The sequence below is a fragment of the Podarcis vaucheri genome (genome assembly GCF_965113315.1).
Source record: "Podarcis vaucheri genome assembly, chromosome: 17".
Lineage (NCBI taxonomy): Eukaryota > Metazoa > Chordata > Lepidosauria > Squamata > Lacertidae > Podarcis > Podarcis vaucheri.
The window spans coordinates 42,314,248-42,338,056 of NC_138755.1; the positions used below are offsets into that span (position 1 = coordinate 42,314,248).

General features: G+C 43.3%; 1 protein-coding gene and 1 long non-coding RNA gene across 2 annotated transcripts in view; one reads left to right on the forward strand and one right to left on the reverse strand.

Moving 5' to 3' along the window:
- Positions 1-250: 250 nt before the first annotated feature.
- LOC309522721 (putative G-protein coupled receptor 156) overlaps positions 251-23,809 on the forward strand; it is a gene marked incomplete at its 5' end in the record, with an annotated part of 42,599 nt that continues 19,040 nt past the window's right edge. The window contains 5 exons of the mRNA XM_082206192.1: positions 251-678; positions 2,711-2,839; positions 3,571-3,848; positions 5,248-5,453; positions 23,257-23,305. Of these exons, the coding sequence (XP_082062318.1) occupies positions 251-678; positions 2,711-2,839; positions 3,571-3,848; positions 5,248-5,453; positions 23,257-23,305 (1,090 nt within the window). The remainder of the gene's footprint in view (positions 679-2,710; positions 2,840-3,570; positions 3,849-5,247; positions 5,454-23,256; positions 23,306-23,809) is intronic.
- Positions 6,564-10,917, reverse strand: LOC309522699. Its single transcript, XR_014215148.1, has 2 exons — positions 9,111-10,917; positions 6,564-8,948 (listed from the first exon to the last, which is right to left on the reverse strand). It is a non-coding gene; the product is annotated as an uncharacterized lncRNA (long non-coding RNA).

The following is a 23,809-nucleotide window of genomic DNA, read 5'->3' on the forward strand; positions in this document are numbered from 1 at the left end:
GCGGTTTTCCAAATCCCAATTTGTATGGACTTAAAGGCTGAGCCCCCCCCCCTTTTTATTCTGCTTTCCGACCCCGCGGTGCATCAACTGGAGGAGCAATCCCTCCGGAGGCAGAAGGCGAGGCCGAGGCCCGAGGCGGAGGCGCCGCCCGGGAAGCTGCGTGAGGCCCGCGGCCCGAGGACGGAGGCGGGTGGGCGCGGCGCGGCGCAGGTTCCGGGGCCTCCTCCTCCTCCTCCTCAGACGGAGCGCGATGGCGGCGGAGGCGGGCCGGGCCGAGGCGGAGGCCGAGGAGGAGGAGGAGGAGGAGGCCTCGGCTGCGGCCTCGTCGGCGACCCTCCGCCTGGCGCTGTGGCCGGAGGGCCCGGGCCGCGGCTTCCCGTCGGGGCTGGAGGTGCTGGACGTGAGCGGGACGGGGCTGTCGGCGCTGGGCGCGGAGCTGCTGGCGCTGCCGCGGCTGCACACGCTGCTGGCCAAGAACAACCGGCTGGGCGCCGAGGGCTCGCTGCCCAAGGGCCTGGCCGGGGCGCCCCTCGCCCGCAGCCTGCGCGTCCTCAACCTCAGCGGCAACCGCTTCACGCGAGTCCCCGGCGCCCTGCTGGGCCTGCGCCGCCTCCGCAGCCTCAGCCTGGGCAGCAACCGCCTCCAGGGCATCCCGCCCGCCATCCAGCAGCTCCGCAGGTGAGCAGGAGGAAGGAGGAGGAGGAGGAGGAGGAGGAGGAGGAGGAGGAAGGCCGGGCCGGGCCGGGCCGGGGGGGGGGGAGGAAGGAGACCGGGAAGAAGAAGGGACCCGCAGCCAAAGGAAGGGGGCAACATTCCCTGGGATAAAGTACATATTTTGTTGTGTGCAAAGGGCTTGAGATACCTCTGAGGTCCATAAATTACCATAGAGCATATATTCAGCGACAATTTGTTGTTGACAAAGGACAGCTGGACATAGAAAGGGCCCCATTACCTTCAGTAGCTTATTTAATAATAATAATAATAATAATAATAATAATAATAATAATAATAATAATTTATTATTTATACCCCGCCCATCTGGCTGGGCTTCCCCAGCCACTCAGGGCGGCTTCCAAAATAATATTAAAATACTATAATACATCATATATTTATATGCTATATTTAAGGGACATCCATCAATAAGGGGCAGCAGCGGGACGTAGCGCTGGGATGAGGGACTGTCCCGCCAGATAAGGGACGCTTGACAGCTATGTTGTTCAGTCGCCTCCGCCTCTTCGTGACCCCCTGGACCAGAGCAGACCAGGCTCTCAATCTCAGGGCTGTGGGTCCAAGCCCCACATTGGGCAAAAGGCTGGGCATGGCAGGAGGTTGGACTAGATGACCCTCGTGGTCCCTCCCAACTATAATTCTGTGGTCACAAAAAAAAAATCTTTAATGAAAACTGTTTGTTAAAAAAGAAACAAGGCTTTCAAAGCCCGCTCCCAGCAACACCAGCCAGGGGCTTCCCAGAAGGAGGTTCTGAGCGCACCAGTTTTCCTTCTGCTCCTTGTATGAGACATAGCCATCAATGGCTGTTGTTGTTGAGTCCTTTAGTCGTGTCCACCTCTTCGTGCCCCCCTGGACCAGAGCACGCCAGGCACTCCTGTCTTCCACTGCCTCCCACAGTTTGGTCACACTCACTCTGGTCGTTTCGAGAACACTGTCCCACCATCTCGTCCTCTGCCGTCCCCTTCTCCTTGCGCCCTCCATCTTTCCCAACATCAGGGTCTTTTCCAGGGAGTCTTCTCTTCTCATGAGGTGGCCAAAGTCTTGGAGCCTCAGCTTCAGGATCTGTCCTTCCAGTGAGCACTCAGGGCTGATTTCCTTCAGAATGGAGAGGTTAGATCTTCTTGCAGTCCATGGGACTCTCAAGAGTCTCCTCCAGCACCAGAATTCAAAAGCATCCATTCTTCGGCCATCAGCCTTCTTGATGGTCCAGCTCTCACTTCCATACATCACTACCACTACAGTGGTACCTTGGGTTTCAGACGCTTCAGGTTACAGACACTTCAGGTTACAGACTCCACTAACCCAGAAATAGTGCTTCAGGTTAAGAACTTTGATTCAGGATAAGAACAGAAATCGTGCTCCGGCAGCGCGGTGGCAGCAGGAGGCCCCATTAGCTAAAGTGGTGCTTCAGGTTAAGAACAGTTTCAGGTTAAGAATGGACCTCCGGAACAAATTAAGTGCTTAACCCAAGGTACCACTGTACTGGGAAAACCATAGCTTTAACTATACAGATCTTTGTCGGCAAGGTGATGTCTCTGCTTTTTAAGATGCTGTCTAGGTTTGTCATTGCTTTTCTCCCAAGAAGCAGGCATCTTTTAATTTCTCTGCTGCTGTCACCATCTGCAGTGATCATGGAGCCCAAGAAAGTAAAATCTCTCACTGCCTCCATTTCTTCCCCTTCTATTTGCCAGGAGGTGACGGGACCAGTGGCCGTGATCTTTGTTTTTTTGATGTTGAGCTTCAGACCATATTTTGCGCTCTCCTCTTTCACCCTCATTAAAAGGTTCTTTAATTCCTCCTCAGTTTCTGCCATCAGTGTTGTGTCATCTGTATATCTGAGGTTGTTGATATTTCTTCCAGACCGTACAGGTCCTTTGCACCGTTTTCTTTCCATAAGTGGGTTGTATTGTGAATTGAAATTCTGAGCTGAGAGAAATCATTACTATAAACTTTTTGTGTCACTTTTCTCTTTGTCTTCCAGTTTGGAGTTTTTGTACCTCGGAGGAAACTTCATTACTTCGATTCCACCAGAGTTGGCTAATCTGCCTTTACTCAATTACCTAGTCCTTTGTGATAACAAGATACAGAGTATTCCCCCTCAGTTGGCACAGTGAGTATTTTGAGCAATTTAACTGTTTTGAATATATTTAGCTCTTCAGAACCTGGTAACTCCTGCTTCAGCAGGTACTTGTGTGTAGGAAGAAGCATGCAAAGTGTTTTGTTGTATGTGCAAGCCAGTTGTGATGAGCTGTGGCTCCACAGCACGCTTATGTCGCAAAACATATTGTGCAATTGTGTCATATGACAATCTGCATGCAATTTGTGTCCTATAGGAAAAGTCTCTAAATGAAATCAGGCAGCTTAATCACATTGATGTGTACTGTTAAATTTACACAAAAATGGCAATACTGGATCTTGCAGTAATTCATTTGGATTCCTTTGGATTTCTCATTAGTCTGTTTAGGGCTGTTTTGTCTATGCAAATATGCAGATTTGCATTCTGTATCAGCCATGTTATTTGGACATCTTTGAATGGTTTGGAAATAATCTCATGCAGACCTGTGAAGGGAAAGGCGTTATGTATGATCTGAAGTTTGAAGTGAGGTTATCACAGCAGCAAAAACCAGGATGTAAGCCATTAGATCAAAGCAGCAATCCAATGCCCTTTGAACATATGAAGTGCTTTAAACATACTGCATATGTTTGGGTTCTTGAAAGGAATTTTCAAGGTCTAATCTAGGAGACGTAGGCTCTCCTATGGAAAGCGTAAGGGAAAGAGGGACCGGAGGACTGGAATTATGACACTGCCTTACCCCGGGTTTTCTGATGTTTGGTTTCCAGGTTGCATTCCTTGCGCTCCCTTAGCCTCCACAATAACCTGCTGACATACCTTCCTCGGGAAATCCTCAATTTGGTTCATCTTGAAGAATTGAGTTTGCGTGGGAACCCATTGGTTGTACGATTTGTCCGTGACTTGACCTACAATCCTCCAAGTCTCCAGGAACTGGCTGGACGCACCATTAAAACCCGCAATGTTCCCTATGTTCCTAGTGACCTCCCTGGGAATCTCCTCCGCTATTTGAGCCTAGCCAGCAACTGCCCCAACCCTAAATGTGGAGGTATGCCCTATTCTCTGTTCTTGTGGGACATTCCTCCTACCTTCCTGCACAAGTATACAGGCACCAGGAGAGGACTCACAGCCACTTTGTTCCTCCCCGTTCCTTTTTACTGCCATTATAAGCCAACCTAAGGTTTGATCAAACATGTTGTCATAGTTACACACTTTCCTTAGTGACCATGAGCAACATTCAAGAGCAAACCTTGGCTACAGCTTGTGCTAATCATAAGTTTCGGCTTGGATGACATGCAAAGCCCAGCCTTGACTTGACTTAGTGCCCAAATTGCTCAGGTTTATTTCTAAAGCTGACGCATGAGGAACTAACTTGCTTTTCACATGTGAGGTTACTCAGTCAATTTTCTTTAATATTAGGGCATAGCAGCTTAAAGACTAGTACAAAATATATCCTTGTCTACATAGGAACCAGTATGGTGTAGTGGTTAAGAGCGGTAGTCACGTAATCTGGGTAACCGGGTTCGTGTCTCCGCTCCTCCACCTGCAGCTGCTGGGTGACCTTGGGCCAGTCACACTTCTCTGAAGTCTCTCAGCCCCGCTCACCTCACAGAGTGTTTGTGGTGGGGGAGGAAGGGAAAGGAGAATGTTAGCCGCTTTGAGACTCCTGAAGGGGAGTGAAAGGCGGGATATCAAATCCAAACTCTTCTTCTTCTTCTTCTATAAACAGTGGACCCTTGGGTTACATTACCGTCGGGTAACATAACTTTCGGGTTGTGAATGCGCTTCCAGGTTTTGCTGCACACTCTGCGTGCCGCATGCATGCGCAGAAGCAGCTCCTCATGTTGCGGGCTTTTCAGTGTATGCACGGATCCCTGGAACGAATTAAGTTTGTATCCGGAGCGTCCAGTGTACTTAACAAACTAGCCCTCAACTTTCAGTAAGGCAACCTTGCAATTTTCTTGCCCAGAAAAAAATAACTTTTCTGGAAGATAATTTGGAGAAATAGGTGTTAAATCAGAACTGTGAGAACTTCAGTTCATTTAGGAAAGGAGTCATCACCCTTTTCAGAACAGAGACTTAGGCTGCAGTCCTATACACATTTACCTGTGAATCAGCCCCAATGAAGTGAAGAGTAGACTTGAATAGAATAGGGTTTCATCTAAAATAGCACTGAGTACAGTAATGTGTAATCAGCACAAAGATTTTGCTTGCGCAATAGGACTTTCCCCCTTCCCCTGTGCACCCCTTCAGTCTGTTAAGGGGGTTCCCCCTCCCCCTTAGGAACACATTTGGGGCGGATGCAAGGGAAGAAGAGGGGGGAATTCCTTGTGCTGACTGGACACAGTTGAATATTGCATAGGAATTAAACAAATAAGATACATGCACACTTTAACTATAAATACAAAAGCATTTGTTGTCTTAAACTACGTTTCTTTTGCCCATAGGAGTCTATTTTGACAGCTGTGTCCGACAAATCAAATTTGTGGACTTCTGTGGGAAGTACCGCCTTCCTCTGATGCACTACCTGTGCTCGCCAGAGTGCTCTTCCCCCTGCAGTTCTGCGTCTCAGAGTTCGACTTCCCAGAGTGAGTCCGATTCAGAAGACGAAGCCATTGTTGCAGCGCGCAGGATGCAAAAAGTTCTTCTTGGCTAGGAGAAGGAAGGAAAAGACTAGATGCGAATCGTGTTAAGAAAAGCAGTTGTGGAACTACGGTGTCTGCTGCTGTGCAAGAGACATCCTAGGAACCTTACCTTGACCTGTCTCTACTTTGTGGCTCAGAGAAATGTGGGTGGCCAGACAGAATAGTTTGGGCCGTGTGTCCTGAGAGGCTAAAGTTACTTCGTGCATTTGGGTGGAAATTGACACAGGAACCTTTGAAGGTAATGCTATTGGGGAAATAATTCTAGGGTTAGATATTTCAGGACTTTTTGGCACTGGGGACCAGTTAAAAGGGTGCTTTGAGTGCTTCAGTACTGAGACTAAGGATGAAGTAGACTGATCTTTGTCACTGTGATAAAACAAATAATGATATGATAGTGCAGGGTGGAAAGAGTGCTAGCAGCTGCATCTGCCATACTTGAACATTTCTCTCTCTCAATGGAGGTGCTTGGTCTTTATTTTTAACAACATTCCTCCAAAGTACAGAAATATCTTAATTTTGATACTACTTTTGCTGGGTTCACTGCCTCTATCCAGGTCTTCTGCTCTGTTAATAGAACTATGTTTTTCTTTATATTACATTGCTTTGCACTACAGCATTAGTGCCTTCTTTGGACTTTCTCCTTTTTGTTACAGTTGCTGCATCACTGTCCTTATATAACTATCTGTGATAATTTGTGGTCCAAGAATTACCTGCCCTGGTCTAAGTCCATCTGAAGCAAAAGTGTAACTAACTAGTAAATTGCAAACTAATCCTTTACTTCCAACTTGGTTCTTACACACACAGGTGCCATTTTTTAAGAATTTTATGCTTTCGACAATATTTGCTCAAAGAGCATAGCTACGTCGTAAACTTCGGTGGTTACAATAATATGATGCCTTGCAGCTATATAACTCTGAAGAGTCAGGCATTTCTACCAATACTACAATGTTCCCTGTTCCCTTCAAGGCAACTCAGTTTGCCTTTCTCATATTAGTTTTGGCTTCCTGAGGATTTTGCCCACGTCTGTGCTTATCTGTCACTGTTGGAGATTCAGTCATGTACAGTAGTCAAGTGTCTAGCCTCTCTAGAAGATTTTTAAAAAGTATTTTTTTAAAAAAAATTCTACAGAATAACAGACAGATAGGAATTTCCATTGATCACTAAGAGATATTGCTAGCTCTAACAGTTGCCAACGTCACACAGCACTCAGTTTCAATAGATCTGTAAATTCAAAGGATGTGCTGCTCCTCTCAAGTGACAGGTGTTTTCATACACCTTTTACCTGTTTCTGTCACTTGTTTTTGTTGAAGATCCACAGTGACTTTTCTCAAGATTTTCTGCTTTCGCTGCACAGAGAGTTCATTTTTTGAACAATGCATTTAGTATTGTGGGCTAATGCTGAGAAAAGTTATTTGCAATGGAAACACTGTTTTGAGGAATTACATTTGGATAGGTACCGGGGCTTGGAGAAGAAATCACATCTAGAAAAGCCCTTGGCATAGAGCAGTTGGGTGAGAAGGGAGTCCTACTCCTGCTCCTGTAGACAGGGCTATTAGGAAGAGTCTAGTTGCTTGTGATAAAGTTTGGATCTGCATGCAGTTCTGTTTCTACCCATCTCTTCCCTGCTTCATTTAGCCTTCGATTCCATGGAAGAAAGGCAGGATATATGTATCAGAAAATAAATCAAATCACCCCACTTCTAGTTCAATAACATACAGTGAAAACCCCCCACAACTTCATAGCAGCAATACCAAATTAAATCTTGTCGCTTGAGCCATGAATTGTCAGTGTGTTTCCTTATTAGTGGTTCTTATGTAGGATTGAATCTGTGAATAAATGAAGTAAAAAAAAATATGTTTGATACATACTGTTAGCCCCACCCAGGCACACTTCTTACCTCCAGTCTGTCTTGATGAATTTTCTAGCATCTTTGAACATAAGTAGAGAGAGTATATACTTTCCTTTCCAACCCTTAATATGTGAGATTGTTCTGATTTGGTGTTCAGAATACTAGCTGAAGCTGCTGTCTTTATGAATCTTTACTACCAAGCAGGCATTTTTAGCCTTCATCAAAGCATTCTCATTTCTTTGGCTACTGTTCTCATTTCAGCTAACCCTGAAAGTGAATAAATAATTCCATTTTTCCTGCTGTTTCTTCCTCCTGCCATCTCCTTAGCCAAAAAAACAACAGATGGGCTGTTTGTAAATGCAAGTGTAATGTCTTAAGATCAGTAGGGAAGGCTTTGAGGACAAAATAGCTACTTGACTGGAAGCAATTTATACAGTTTCCAGTCTTCCTGCTTCTCTCTGGTTAGGATTTGCAGGATTTGTAGAATCTTTCAGTATCCCTTCAAAGGTACTCATGCACTTTCTCATGGGGCTCTGAATGGCCTTCCTGATCTTTTTCTCTTTTTACTGAAAGCTTATTTGGATCGCTTGGCAAGGGGGAGATCGTGGTCTTCTTTAGTTAGTGGCAATGAATGGGAGGGATTTAACCGATGGGAAGTAATGAAACTTAATCCTTACAGTGCTGCTTTGTTACTGACTTCAAAGAGTCATTTTAATCATCTTAAACTGCACCAGTAAGATGTTTTTCACTGCTTGAAAAAGCTCCTTGGACACTTCAAACAGATGAGCTGGAGCGTGGTGTGGTTTGAAAATAATTCCCATCTTCAAAAAACTTTCCAGTCAAACTACGCGGCTTGTTTATCTAGCATGCTTGATTGCACAGTGAACTCTGATCCGGAGTTTTCACCTAATTCTCTCGTTAAATGTAATCATGTGCCTTATATTTGCTTTACCAAGTTTTAAAGGTGCCTTGTGTTTGTATAACTTCACTTTGCTAGATATGCAAAGTTCTGTATTTCTAAAAGTATGTCATTATGAATTGTTAAGGAGCTTTTGAACACTAAATCAAATAATTATTTAAAACTTGCACCTGACTCTTAAGTGTCTGTTTTGCCCTTATGTGAAGTAATTGTACCTGGATATGTGTCCTGCAAAACGCCCACCTCCCCCAGTGTGTAATCTATACTGTATATAATTTTAAAATATTTTCTTTTTGTTTGTGGGGAGAAGTGTCAAGTAGCTTGGCTGGTGTTCCAGTGTTTGGGATGGATTCAACTAATGAGTCTTGCTAGTGGAAGCTCACACAATGATTTCTTGTAGTGAAAGGATAGTCGTCGTCCCCTCCCTGTCCCCCCACCACCAGAAAAAAATGGGTTCTTTTCTGTATCCTGTTAAAATGATACTTTTTATCACCTCTATTTATAGGATTTATAACCTGTCTTTTGACCTGAACACCCTCAAGGTGGCTGACAAATTAGTATAAAAGTGCAGGGCATAATGTTCTACACATAATTTTCAGAAGTACACCCACAGTGACATTTCGACTTTACTCTAAGTGTGTGTGTGATGCAAGTATTTTTCCTCTCATTGAAGATAGGCGGAAGGGAACAAATGAAATAAATTTGCCACACTGTGTTGGAATAGTGTAACACAACCTGACAAGATGGCTCAGTTGGTTAGAGTGTGGTGCTGATAATGCCAAGGTTGCAGGTTCGATCCCCGTATGGGACATCTGTGTATTCCTGCGTTGCAGGGGGGTTGGACTAGATGACCCTCAGGGTCCCTTCCAATTCTATGATCCTATCCTATCCTATAACCTCCAGTCACAACACACACCTCCAGCAGGCTATAGACTCGGAAAATGCAGTCATGGGGCAATTTCTCTCTAGCCATGTGTCATGTATCCTTGAGTTTGCAAAGGCAAACTCTGGTGATGGGTAGTTATGGAGAAAGCGCGCTTGAGCGCAAGGGACCACTTTGCAAAATGTTTGGCTCCTGATCTCACATGGGAACTTGTGCCCATTGCAAACATTTCCCCTAGAACTCTCTTGTTGGTTGCTCTGTCCATGCCATCCCCCAAAACAATGGTTTGTGTGTAGATTTCTTCAGCGTTTACAGTGACCGTTATTGGTTTATCTTCCCTGTTTTCCTTCTAATACTCTTTAACACCCAGATCTGATAATCCCATTGCCTCTTCATCTGGTTATCTTCTATACAGTCGTACCTTGGAAGTCAAACGGAATCCATTCCAGAGGTCCGTTCAACTTCCAAAACGTTTGGAAACTAAAGCATGGCTTCTGATTGGCTGCAGGAAGTTCCTGCCTCATCGGACGTTCGGCTTCCAAAAATAGTTCCCAAACCGGAACAGTAACTTCTGGGTTTGTGGTGTTTGGGAGCCAAAATGTTCGAGTAGCTGTTCGAAAACCAAGGTATGGCTGTACAGTATATTTAAAAGCATTGTTTCAATATATGTGGGCTTGCAACACAACTTTGATGTGTAGAGTTCTCTTCTTTGGGGTCCTAGCAAGCCGGCCATGCCCCATTTTAGAACATATGTTCCTTATGAAACCTGTTTTTTTCTTATTTCTGCCCCCCTCCCCAACCCTTCCAGTAGTCAGCCAGCATTGCATGGCAACTGAACACGCTCAGCCCTCGCTGATCTGCCCCCCCCCACATGTTTTTGAATTAGTCTCTTGTTTATGCAAAGTTTAGGGTTCCCAAAGCTCAATGACACTTTTCTCTTGTATGTGGATAGAAGTGTTTTGGCTACATAAAGATTGCCGTTTGAAAAAATTAGTTTGCTAATTGTATACATTCTCTATAAAAGTTTCTTTACTGAATTCAATTTTTAGTTCAGTCTAAAAATAAAGTATAAATTTAGCTAGGCCTAAAGTGGGTGGCATACATTCCAAGAGGGACCAAACTAACTTGCAGTGCAGCCTTACGTTCCTTCAGAAATCGGAACTACTAAGAGCTCTGGGTGTTACCCCCAGTTAAGTGTAGTTAAGACTGCAACTGATAAAATTACTACTCTTTTTTCAACTAGGCCCTTGCAATATACCGTAATTAGATCTACAAAAAATTGCTGGCCTACATGTGTAGGGCTGGCTTGTGGAGGAGCCTTCATAGATGCAGCGAGTGTCAAGGAAATGAAAAGCAGCAAGACAAATTAAGTAGCTGTGAAAGTTCAGCCACAAGGCCGGTAGGCTGAAGTAAATCAATTGATTTTTGGTTTATTGCTAAGTTCAACAACCTAATCTTTTGTCAGTTCTATTTGGCTTACTTCTTCAGACAAGCTTCCGGAAAACAAATCCCAGTGCAGGTATATAAGCTGATCTGCACCTTCTACAGCGAAGAGAACAAATAATTATACTTCCTTCTATCCTTCAGCAATTCTTCTGTGATTAGGCTAGGCTTTCTCTTCTGACATTATTTAAGTCCTACAGGTTTTAGCAGCATGCTTGTTTGCTTGCCATATTGCCAACTTACCATTTATTTTGCATTTTCAAAAATAAAGAAGATTTTGTCCTTGGGTTTTTTTTAAAGTCAGCGGCTACACCTCTCCCTCCCACCTCTATTCTGCCTCTGGACCATGAAAGCACTTTGCAGTCATAAGCAAAAGGGAATATACCGTATTTTTCGCTCTATAACACGCACCCGACCATAACACGCACGTAGTTTTTAGAGGAGGAAAATCCGTAGGCATGCCACCCGTTGGCATTCCCTCCATAACACGCACAGACATTTCCCCTTACTTTTTAGGAGGAAAAAAGTGAGTGTTATGGTGCAAAAAATGCGGTAGATTACAGAACCGTGGCTGCAGTTCAACAGAAGTAACGGGGGTGAACAGCAATGCAAATGGCCACAATGTCCTCATAAGGCCTGAAATTTGTGTGGGTGGGTCAGTCGAGCTACCCCAAAGCAGTGCTACAGATCAGAAGACTTAGAAGCAACCTTTAGGCAAGTTGCATTTCAATCTTCTTTTTGTAAGATGCTTTGAAGACCCATCTAGATCGACAGGTTGAGTAAAAAAAATCAGAAACGGTTGTTACCTAATGGGAACAGGTGGCTACACACAACATCATCTTGCATGGAGCATAATATGGATGTACCCTATGGAATATACCTACATCCCCATTCCTCTATTCAAAAGTGCAGCCACCTGGATTGACTTCAACTTTTAAAGAAACAACGACTGGGATGGAATCGTAGAACTGTAGAGTTAGAAGGGACCCTGCGAATCTCCTAGTCCAGGGGTCTGCAACCCGCGGCTCCGGAGCCGCATGTGGCTCATTTACACCTTTGCTGCGGCTCCGGGGCGGATACTAGCGAGGGGAGGAGGCGCATTGTGCGCCCCAACACTACCCACTGTGGTGGGCGCTGTACTGGCTCTGACGTCGCATGGGGGCGGTGTGTGCGTTAGTCACGCACCGTCCCGACGTCACCTTCCCGCCCGCTGTCAGATCGGACATTAAGGTAAGAAACAATATATGCAGTGTTATATTTGTGTTAAATGTCGCAATGGTTTTGCGGCTCCCAGTTGTTTTTTCTTCGGAAACGGGTCCAAGTGGCTCTTTTTGTCTTAAAGGTTGCAGACCCCTGATCTAGTTCAACCCCCTGCAGTGCAGGCATATGCAGCTGTCCCATACAGGGATCCAGCCTTCAACCTTGGCGTAATCAGCGCCATGCTCTAACTATACCTCTTACCTCTTTTAATTATTGCCAACCTATGGGATTTGATCAGTTTTGGGTTAAAAAAAAATCCTTCCGGTTCGGCGCCAGCGCTAATGGCTGCTCCCTCTCCGAGCTCCGGAGAGAGGACGGCTCTGCGAGTTCGGGTCTGACCCGCTACGGCAAGCGGGGGACCCCTAAAATCACAGGAACGGAGCCTGTGAACAAGGAGATTCGGTGGGCACCTGAAGCGCCCCCCTTTACCGCAGAAAGAGCCTTTTTAAAGGCTCCGGAACGACAACGGGGAGCGCGGTGCTGAGAATCGCTACCCAGCCCGCAGGGTGAAGCCGCGTCGCCATTAGTGGAGAGCGCCGATTCCCTTCCTGAACAATCTGGACAAAAAAGACCCGTGAGTAAGATTGAACCTCTATTCGTGCCAAAACTACCTGAAATTAGGCTGAAAACGGGAAAGGCGAAAATTAAGGAAGTCTGCCTTCCCCCGACTGCATGACAATTAAAGCAACGAAAGTTACTGAGCTGCATCCGTATGGGATATTGTTTTTAACTGCTTGAATCCGACATTTGGACTTTGACTATCCCCTCTAGCTTGCAGGGCAGAGGGGAGGAATAAGTGACTTTATAAGCTGCATGACCAACTTAAAGGAAAGGGAACTCTCTGCAGCCTTCAACCTGGCACAAACTGCTATTAGAACAAAGGAACACTGAACTGACTTTAGACTCTTGTGAAAGTAACAAAGTGGAAGTCTCATTGCTTATTTGATACAAAGTTTTGGGACTTTGTGGACACAATATATCAGGGAAGGCTGGGACTTTATCTAATGGGAAAGTGTTGCAATATACATATAGAAGCCTCCCGATAAATCTGCTTTTCAAATACTCCTTGCCTTTGTTTGCGGACATTTTGATTTGCTCCCTCTAGAGGGTAAATTAAAAGTTGCTACGCTTTGGGACAGTGGAATTTTCCTTTAGGAGAAGGCTCTCGTGGGAAACGACCTTGGGATATGAGTGGCCCAGCAGACGAGATAAGCACGAGAGCCAAGACAAGGCAATATCAACAACAGCTACAGCAACACAAGAAAAGAGGCTCGATCTCAGGCATAACTCCTACAGTGACAACAGGACAAGAAAAAGGTACAGCAGTCTCCATGGATGCAGTGTCGCAAGCCCTTCTCAAGATAAACCAGTCTCTGGAGAATCTAACAAAGCAGACGGCAGAAAATACAAAGAAATTGACAGAGAATTCACAGAAATTGACAGATTTAACAACAAGACTTGACCTGAATACAGAATCTATAAACAGGCTTACGCAAGAAAATTCTGCCACACGACAAATTGCGGAGGAAGCCAGAACTATTGCTGGAGAGACCCAGGAAAAATTAGAACCGATTGCCAGGAAGGTCTATGACCACGACGCAACTCTGGCATTGTGGGAACTACAAAGAAAAGAAAGGAATTTGAAATTACGATCAATTCCAGAGGACGAAGGAGACAATCTTACGGACTTTTTAACGAAAGAGTTTGCTGATTCCTGGGAAGACCTAGAGGAAGACGAATTTAAAATCACAACAGCATTTAGACTGGGCAGAAGACAGAACAGAAAGGCGCCGAGAGACTGTCTGATTACCTTGAGATCGAAGGAGGAAAGAGACAAAATTCTAAGACTGCACTTTGAAAAGGCCTTACAAATTGGGAACTCACCGATACAGATCTTTAAAGACATTCCTAAACATATTTTGGACTTGAGAGCTTCTTATAAGGATTTGGTCTACCTGTTGAAGAAGAACACCATTCTCTTCAGGTGGGAATTTCCACAGGGACTGTCTTTTGACTATAGAGGGAAGAAGGTGAAAATAAAGACGATACAGGATAAAGACAGGTTCCTGCAAAGAAATCAGGAAGACTTACAGAAAGGAACTGTAGACCCAATTGCTGAGCAAAGGAGTGTAATAGACATCCTGAACCTTTCGTTTGGACAGAACCTTCCACCACCAACAGAGGAGGAACAACAACTGGGAGCTGTTGGAGGAATACCAGAAAAATAACAAGATGGCCCTGCAATTCCTTAGTTGGAATTGTAATGGGATGAACAGCCCTTTGAAGAGACGACAAATATTCCATATTTTGAACAGAGAACAACTGGACTTGATTTGCTTACAGGAAACCCATATAACCAGAGCACACAGGAGACTGCTTATGAATAAAAAATTGGGACAAGAATTTATTTCGTCGGACAAAGTTAAAAAAAGAGGAGTTGTGATTTATGTAAAAGAGAAGTGGGCTCCAAAAATGATGTTTAAAGATGAACAAGGAAGATATTTAGCGGTGGAGATTCAGGTACAAGGAGAAAAATTTTTGATAATTGGGATCTATGCGCCAAATGAAGGTAAAGCAGAATTTTTCAAAAAACTCCATGAAACTTTGACGGATTATTTGGAATACAATATGATAATTATGGGAGATATGAATGGTGTAGTTTCTACAAACATGGACAAGACACAAAGACTGACTCTTACTAAAGAAGGGAGACTCCCGAAGACTTTCTTCGAAATGACTGAAAATATGGACTTAATAGACATTTGGAGAACAAGGAACCCTCTTGAAAGAGAGGGAACCTTTTTCTCCCATGCAAAGATGACCTGGACCAGAATCGACCAAATCTGGGTTACTAGTGGAATGGCTCCGAAGATTAAGAAGGTAGAAATCTGCCCAAAAACCTGTTCCGACCATAACGCCGTGAAGATGGAAATGAAATCTACAATAACTGGTCAGTTCAGATGGAGAATGAATGACACCCTATTTCGAGATAGAGAGATCCACATGAAGGCCCAAAAAACTCTAAAGGACTATTTTGAAATCAATCTAAAGGGCGATGTGGAAAAAAGAGTGATCTGGGACGCAAGTAAAGCTGTGATGCGAGGATTTTTGATTCAACAAAACTCAATAAAGAAGAGAAAACAGAATGAGAAAAAGGAAAAAATTTTGGAAAAGATAAAAGAAGGAGAGAAAAAATTAAGATCAAAACCAAAGTCCCAGGAGATTTTGAGGGAGATTAAGTTGTATCAAACACAATATATGGAATTGATGAACCAAGAGATAGAATGGAAAATAAAGCAAATGAAACAAAAGACATTTGAGTCGGCAGACAAATGTGGTAAACTTCTGGCATGGCAACTTAAGAAAAGACAGAAATTAAATACAGTCACAAGTCTAGAAGTGGATGGAAAAAATATATCTAAACCCAACGAGATAAGAAATTGCTTTGTGAGTTATTTTAAAAAACTCTATTCCCAAGGATTACAAAATGAAGAGGACATAGATAAATTCCTTAATAAATATGGATTACAAAAAATCTCTCATCATAGCAAGGTGGAGCTAAACCAGAGAATAACAGAACAAGAGATAGAGGGTGCCATTCAGGATATGCAATTGGGCAAATCTCCAGGGCCAGACGGACTGACTTCCAGATATTACAAATCTTTAAAGGAATGGCTAATACAACCGTTAAAGGAAGTTTGTAACGAGATCTTAGAGGGAAAAAAGGCACCCGAATCGTGGAAAGAAGCATATATCTCACTCATACCAAAGACAGAGACTGAAAAGACTCAACTGAAGAACTACCGCCCAATTTCGTTATTGAATGTGGATTACAAAATTTTTGCAGACATTTTAGCAAAAAGATTTAAAAGAGTATTGATGGAGAAGATTCACAGAGACCAAGCAGGCTTTCTCCCAAAAAGACACCTCTCAGACAATGTTAGGAACATAATAGACATTTTGGAAAAGTTAGAGGTGAATATAAATACTAAAGCAGTTTTGATATTTGTGGATGCGGAGAAAGCCTTTGACAATATTTCGTGGAGTTTTATGAAAAAGAATCTTCATGGGATGGGGGTAGGACAAGGATTTGAGAATGGTATGGGTGCAATATATTCCGAACAAAAAGCTAAGCTGATTGTAAATAATGTAATAACTGAGGAACTTAAGATAGAAAAAGGAACACGACAGGGGTGCCCAATTTCCCCATTGCTTTTTATTTCGGTCCTGGAGGTGTTGCTGAACATGATTAGAGATGACCAGCAAGTTAAAGGTGTACAGGTTGGAACTAAACACTATAAGTTAAGAGCGTTCGCAGATGACCTTGTATTGACTTTGCAGGAGCCAAACACTAGTACAAAAAGAGTGTTGGAAATAATCCAACAATTTGGGCAGGTAGCCGGATTTAAATTGAATAAACAAAAAACTAAAGTCTTAGGGAAAAACCTAACAGATATGGAAAAGAATAAGTTTCAAGAAGAGACAGGTCTGACGGTGGTTAAGAAGGTGAAATATCTAGGGGTTAATTTAACATCTAAAAACTTGAATCTGTATAAGGACAATTATGAAAAATGCTGGTTAGAAATTAAAAAAGATCTAGAAATATGGTCAAATTTGAGATTGTCAATGTTAGGCCGAATTGCAGTGATTAAGATGAATGTATTGCCTAGAATGTTATTTTTATTTCAAACTTTGCAGATTATTGACAAGATGGACTGTTTCAAGAGGTGGCAGAAAGACATTGCGAAATTTGTCTGGCAGGGCAAAAAGCCCAGAATAAAATATAAAATATTAACAGATGCAAAAGAAAGAGGGGGATTTGCCCTGCCGGACTTAAAATTGTACTATGAAGCAGCAGCATTCTGCTGGCTGAAAGAGTGGATGCTCCTCGAGAATACAGATATCTTGGATTTAGAAGGTTTCAATAATGCATTTGGCTGGCATGCATATTTATGGTATGACAAAATCAAAGTGCATAGTGCCTTTAAAAATCATATTGTAAGGAAAGCGTTGTTTAATGTTTGGATGAGATATAAAGATCTGTTGGAAAACAAAACCCCTAGATGGTTGTCACCCTTAGAGGCTAAGGCCCACAAGAAAGTTAATATGGAAGCCGGATGGCCAAAGTATTGTGAGATCTTAGAACAGGATGGAGAGAAACTGAAATTAAAGAGCCATGAAAAACTAAAACCCAAAGTACAAGATTGGCTCCACTATTATCAAATAATGGAGGTTTTCAAACAAGACAGGAAAATTGGCTTCCAGGTGGAAAAATCAAAACTTGAGACAGAATTGTTAGAACCCAATACTAAGAATTTGTCAAGAATGTATAACTTGCTGTTGAAATGGAATACACAAGACGAAACAGTTAAATCAGTTATGATTAAGTGGGCACAGGATATTGGTCATAATATTATGTCTGCTGACTGGGAAAGGTTGTGGAACACTGGTATTAAATTTACGGCATGTAGTGCTTTAAAGGAAAATGTTATGAAAATGGTCTATAGGTGGTACATGACCCCAGTTAAGCTAGCAAAAATTTACCATTTGCCTGATAACAAATGTTGGAAATGTAAGGAAACTGAAGGTACTTTTTATCATCTTTGGTGGACATGCCCGAAGATTAAGGCTTTCTGGGAGATGATATATAATGAAATGAAAAAGGTATTTAAATATACCTTCCTTAAGAAACCAGAGGCCTTTCTCTTGGGCATTGTCGGCCAATTGGTGCCAAAAAAGGATAGAACCTTTTTCATGTATGCAACAACAGCAGCAAGAATACTGATCGCAAAGTATTGGAAGACACAAGATTTACCCACCTTGGAAGAATGGCAGATGAAAGTGATTGACTATATGACATTGGCGGAAATGACAAGCAGAATTCGTGACCAGGGAAAGGAGACTGCGGAAGAAGATTGGAAGAAATTTAAGATTTATCTTAAGAACTATTATAAACTTGATGAAGCTTAGAATGTCGAGATTTTACAGAGAGAAAGGGTTGCAGTAATATAAGATCAGATTAAGAAAGGACTATGATGAATTAGGATGGGAAAAAACATTTATAAGTTGCTATAAAATTTGGACATGAGGATGCAGAAAGGGGAGGTATGGGGAAGTCCGAGGAAAGAAGTCTATGAAAGGACATTTTGAAATTATATTTGTTTGTTTGTCTGTTTTTCTTTTATGTTTGTTTGTTATAAAAACTTTTGTAAAACTAATAAAAATTTTATAAAAAAAAAAACAAAAATAGTTCCCAAACCGGAACAGTAACTTCTGGGTTTGTGGTGTTTGGGAGCCAAAATGTTCGAGTAGCTGTTCGAAAACCAAGGTATGGCTGTACAGTATATTTAAAAGCATTGTTTCAATATATGTGGGCTTGCAACACAACTTTGATGTGTAGAGTTCTCTTCTTTGGGGTCCTAGCAAGCCGGCCATGCCCCATTTTAGAACATATGTTCCTTATGAAACCTGTTTTTTTCTTATTTCTGCCCCCCTCCCCAACCCTTCCAGTAGTCAGCCAGCATTGCATGGCAACTGAACACGCTCAGCCCTCGCTGATCTGCCCCCCCCCACATGTTTTTGAATTAGTCTCTTGTTTATGCAAAGTTTAGGGCTCCCAAAGCTCAATGACACTTTTCTCTTGTATGTGGATAGAAGTGTTTTGGCTACATAAAGATTGCCGTTTGAAAAAATTAGTTTGCTAATTGTATACATTCTCTATAAAAGTTTCTTTACTGAATTCAATTTTTAGTTCAGTCTAAAAATAAAGTATAAATTTAGCTAGGCCTAAAGTGGGTGGCATACATTCCAAGAGGGACCAAACTAACTTGCAGTGCAGCCTTACGTTCCTTCAGAAATCGGAACTACTAAGAGCTCTGGGTGTTACCCCCAGTTAAGTGTAGTTAAGACTGCAACTGATAAAATTACTACTCTTTTTTCAACTAGGCCCTTGCAATATACCGTAATTAGATCTACAAAAAATTGCTGGCCTACATGTGTAGGGCTGGCTTGTGGAGGAGCCTTCATAGATGCAGCGAGTGTCAAGGAAATGAAAAGCAGCAAGACAAATTAAGTAGCTGTGAAAGTTCAGCCACAAGGCCGGTAGGCTGAAGTAAATCAATTGATTTTTGGTTTATTGCTAAGTTCAACAACCTAATCTTTTGTCAGTTCTATTTGGCTTACTTCTTCAGACAAGCTTCCGGAAAACAAATCCCAGTGCAGGTATATAAGCTGATCTGCACCTTCTACAGCGAAGAGAACAAATAATTATACTTCCTTCTATCCTTCAGCAATTCTTCTGTGATTAGGCTAGGCTTTCTCTTCTGACATTATTTAAGTCCTACAGGTTTTAGCAGCATGCTTGTTTGCTTGCCATATTGCCAACTTACCATTTATTTTGCATTTTCAAAAATAAAGAAGATTTTGTCCTTGGGTTTTTTTTAAAGTCAGCGGCTACACCTCTCCCTCCCACCTCTATTCTGCCTCTGGACCATGAAAGCACTTTGCAGTCATAAGCAAAAGGGAATATACCGTATTTTTCGCTCTATAACACGCACCCGACCATAACACGCACGTAGTTTTTAGAGGAGGAAAATCCGTAGGCATGCCACCCGTTGGCATTCCCTCCATAACACGCACAGACATTTCCCCTTACTTTTTAGGAGGAAAAAAGTGAGTGTTATGGTGCAAAAAATGCGGTAGATTACAGAACCGTGGCTGCAGTTCAACAGAAGTAACGGGGGTGAACAGCAATGCAAATGGCCACAATGTCCTCATAAGGCCTGAAATTTGTGTGGGTGGGTCAGTCGAGCTACCCCAAAGCAGTGCTACAGATCAGAAGACTTAGAAGCAACCTTTAGGCAAGTTGCATTTCAATCTTCTTTTTGTAAGATGCTTTGAAGACCCATCTAGATCGACAGGTTGAGTAAAAAAAATCAGAAACGGTTGTTACCTAATGGGAACAGGTGGCTACACACAACATCATCTTGCATGGAGCATAATATGGATGTACCCTATGGAATATACCTACATCCCCATTCCTCTATTCAAAAGTGCAGCCACCTGGATTGACTTCAACTTTTAAAGAAACAACGACTGGGATGGAATCGTAGAACTGTAGAGTTAGAAGGGACCCTGCGAATCTCCTAGTCCAGGGGTCTGCAACCCGCGGCTCCGGAGCCGCATGTGGCTCATTTACACCTTTGCTGCGGCTCCGGGGCGGATACTAGCGAGGGGAGGAGGCGCATTGTGCGCCCCAACACTACCCACTGTGGTGGGCGCTGTACTGGCTCTGACGTCGCATGGGGGCGGTGTGTGCGTTAGTCACGCACCGTCCCGACGTCACCTTCCCGCCCGCTGTCAGATCGGACATTAAGGTAAGAAACAATATATGCAGTGTTATATTTGTGTTAAATGTCGCAATGGTTTTGCGGCTCCCAGTTGTTTTTTCTTCGGAAACGGGTCCAAGTGGCTCTTTTTGTCTTAAAGGTTGCAGACCCCTGATCTAGTTCAACCCCCTGCAGTGCAGGCATATGCAGCTGTCCCATACAGGGATCCAGCCTTCAACCTTGGCGTAATCAGCGCCATGCTCTAACTATACCTCTTACCTCTTTTAATTATTGCCAACCTATGGGATTTGATCAGTTTTGGGTTAAAAAAAAATCCTTACATTTATGGTTGCCATATTACCGTGTCAGATAGAAACGATACATTTGTGATACTGTCTTGCTAAGATTAATTCCAGTGTTGAGGTTTTTTCCCGGTGAGTCAAAAGAGAGATACCTATCCCTGCCTTGCTGAGTGTGATGTTGCATGTGCTGCAGAACAAGAAACCAACAGAATAGGTTTTTCTCTTCAGCACTGAGAGCAGATCTGCGAATGATTCAGAGGAGGTAACCGTGGAGCCCAACAGCTGCTTGTATTCAGCAAAAATGGACGTTAAATATTTCAGTAGACTGGGAAGCTCGGGGGACCAGAAAGGAACAGATCACATTTCCTAATAATAAAGTGGCTAACTAGTGGATGATCTGCAGTTTGTCAGAGGCATCTTAAGATCCCCAGTAGATAAGTCAACGAAGTCCTTCCATGTGTGCTTTTGAGCAGAGGAGTAGCCGCGGTAAGTAGGTTAGATTACGGGGAACAGTTAAAGTTATTTCTGAAAACGTTTTTCTCTGCAATTAGTAATACAACAAAACAATGTAATGAAAAGAATGGCTTAGTCTAATGAGAAGATGGTGCTAGGGAAAATACAAGTGACCACACCTGAAACGTGAGAAGCACTAGTTAGACATGTGGCGAGGGACCAGTGTTAGCACTCTTATTTATATCGAAGGACCAAAATAATACATTAACGTAGAAGGGGATATAATGGGACACTAAGTAATAGCAAAAATACTGGAAAGGGATATATATACACAGGAGGCGCTGTGGTCTAAACCACAGAGCCTAGGACTTTGCCGATCAGAAGGTCGGCAGTTCGAATCCCCGCGACAGGGTGAGCTCCCATTGCTCAGTCCCAGCTCCTGCCAACCTAGCAGTTCGAAAGCACGTCAAAGTGCAAGTAAACGGCGTTTCCATGTGCTGCTCTGGTTCACCAGAAGCGGCTTAGTCCTGCTGGCCACATGACCCGGAAGCTGTACACCGGCTCCCTCGGCCAATAAAGCGAGATGAGCGCCGCAACCCCAGAGTCATATGTGACTGGACCTAACGGTCAGGGGTCCCTTTACCTTTACACACACACATGCATGACAGATTGCTGTGGGAGAAAAAACCTACAAAGCTACGAGGAGCAGTGTGAGTGTAGGTAATTTTAATGTGCGGTGGTACATCTTTAAAGCTTTAATGTGTAGTGATACATCTTTATAACTTCTATTAATGATCAAGCTGATAGGATATCTCCTCCTTTGGCACACAGTAATTTATAGCTGGGCCTGTTATGATGAGGCTTGTGTAATTTGAAAAAGGGATGATTAAAGATCGATGGGGATGATTTTTCAGCTCTCTGTCATGCCATCGAGGACTGGAGGTAATTCAGCTCTCGAATAACGTGCAATATACACAACACAACTTGCTTTGTTTTATGTAAAAAACTTCAACTAATAGAGCTGTGGTAAAGGAAGCAGCATATTACAAGAGGGCAATTGCATTTGCTTTTTAAGTTCCCAAAGCTGAATTATGAAAACGAAGTGTTTACTTTTGAAAAAGCAAATATTGTTTAAACTTCAAATACAGTGTGATGTGGACTTCTGGGGAGCTGAGGGGGAGTTGCTTTGGGAATGTTGGTTGGTTCTAACAGGTGCTATTTCACTGATCTTTTAAGTTCTCAAGACTATGAGATGAGACTTTGTTTCGCTGATGGGATCGTGCCCATAAATGATCATTGCTGATTATGTCAGTCACTGATGTATAATATAAGGATTGTCACATAGGAGTCCGTGACTAAGTCACTTGTGTATGTAGCAGTCTCAGCAGCAATTGAGGTGCTGGGTTGAGAATAACAATTACCAAGACAGCTCCAGTTGGAATTGCCAGCTATAGAAGTGCCATTTGATGGGGAAATTCCTGCCTCCCTTGCAGCAAAACTGCACAGCACTCAATTCCCCTTCCTTCCAAACAAACAAACAAACAAACAAACAAACAAACAAACAAACAAAACCAGTCACAGCTGCAAAGTTAATAGTTTTATCAAAGTACCAAGAGGACCCATTGTGCACCCAACAGCAAACAGATGCTTTCCCTCAGCTGCTGGAACAAAAGAAGTGGACTTTAAAAGGCAACACAATCCCACAAAACAATGAGCATAGGACAGGTGAGAGCTGTAATCGATAGTACACTGTGTACAGTGGGAAGTTGCCTGGTGGAATGTGAGAACATCAGTCGATGCTGAGCTGTTATCCCCTTCCTAAGGGGACACGGGTGGTGCTGTGCTCTAAAGCACTGAGCCTCTTGGGCTTGCCGATCAGAAGGTCAGCGGTTTGAATCCCCGCAACAGAGCGAGCTCCCATTGCTCTGTCCCAGCTCCTGCCAACCTAGCAGCTTGAATGCAACACCAGTGCAAGTAGATAAACTACGGCGGGAAGGTAAACGGCTTTTCTGTGCTCTTTGGTTTCCGTCACGGTGTCCCATTGCACCAGATGTGGTTTAGTCCTGCTGGCCACATGACCCGGAAAGCTGTGGACAAACACTGGTTCCCTTGGTCTGAAAAGCGAGATGAACACCGCACCCCATAGTTACTTTGGACATGACTTAACCATCCAGTGGTCCTTTCCCTTTTACCTCCTAAGCCTGTACATGTCCTGCTTTACATATTATGCAACCTTACACGTTTACCTGTGCAAACCTTGGAGATGGGATTTTTGGCTAGAAATAAAAGTGGAGAGTTTACTGGCTGCTGCAGTTAGATTCCCATGTGTGCTTGGTCATATTTGTCATATTTGTCTTTTACCATTTACTCTCTAGTCACTGGTCTACTCTTACATGGTTCTTCAGAATACCAAGGAGCTGACAGGTGGGTCAGGGGTGTTTGGCCGTGATATAATAATAATAATAATAATAATAATAATATAATATTTATACCCCACCTATACAGCTGGGTTTCCCCAGCCACTCTGCGCAGGTGTATTGACAGCCCAGGTCATCTGCCCATGACCCAAGGCCTTAGGAGGAAATCCCCCCCCCATCTCAGAAAACAATCATCATTGATAACAGTGATATACCGCTTAATATGCAAAATGCAACAAATACTGTACAAATAAATACATCATTAGAAACAGAGAAGCCATCAATAAAATATTCAGTTAAAAAAGGTAAAGGTAAAGGGACCCCTGACCATTAGGTCCAGTCGTGACTGACTCTGGGGTTGCGGCGCTCATCTCGTTTTATCGGCTCCGCGAATCAGAGCAGCGCACAGAAACACCGTTTACCTTCCCGCCGGAGCGGTACCTATTTATCTACTTGCATTTTGTCGTGCTTTCGAAGTGCTAGGTTGGCAGGAGCTGGGACCGAGCAACGG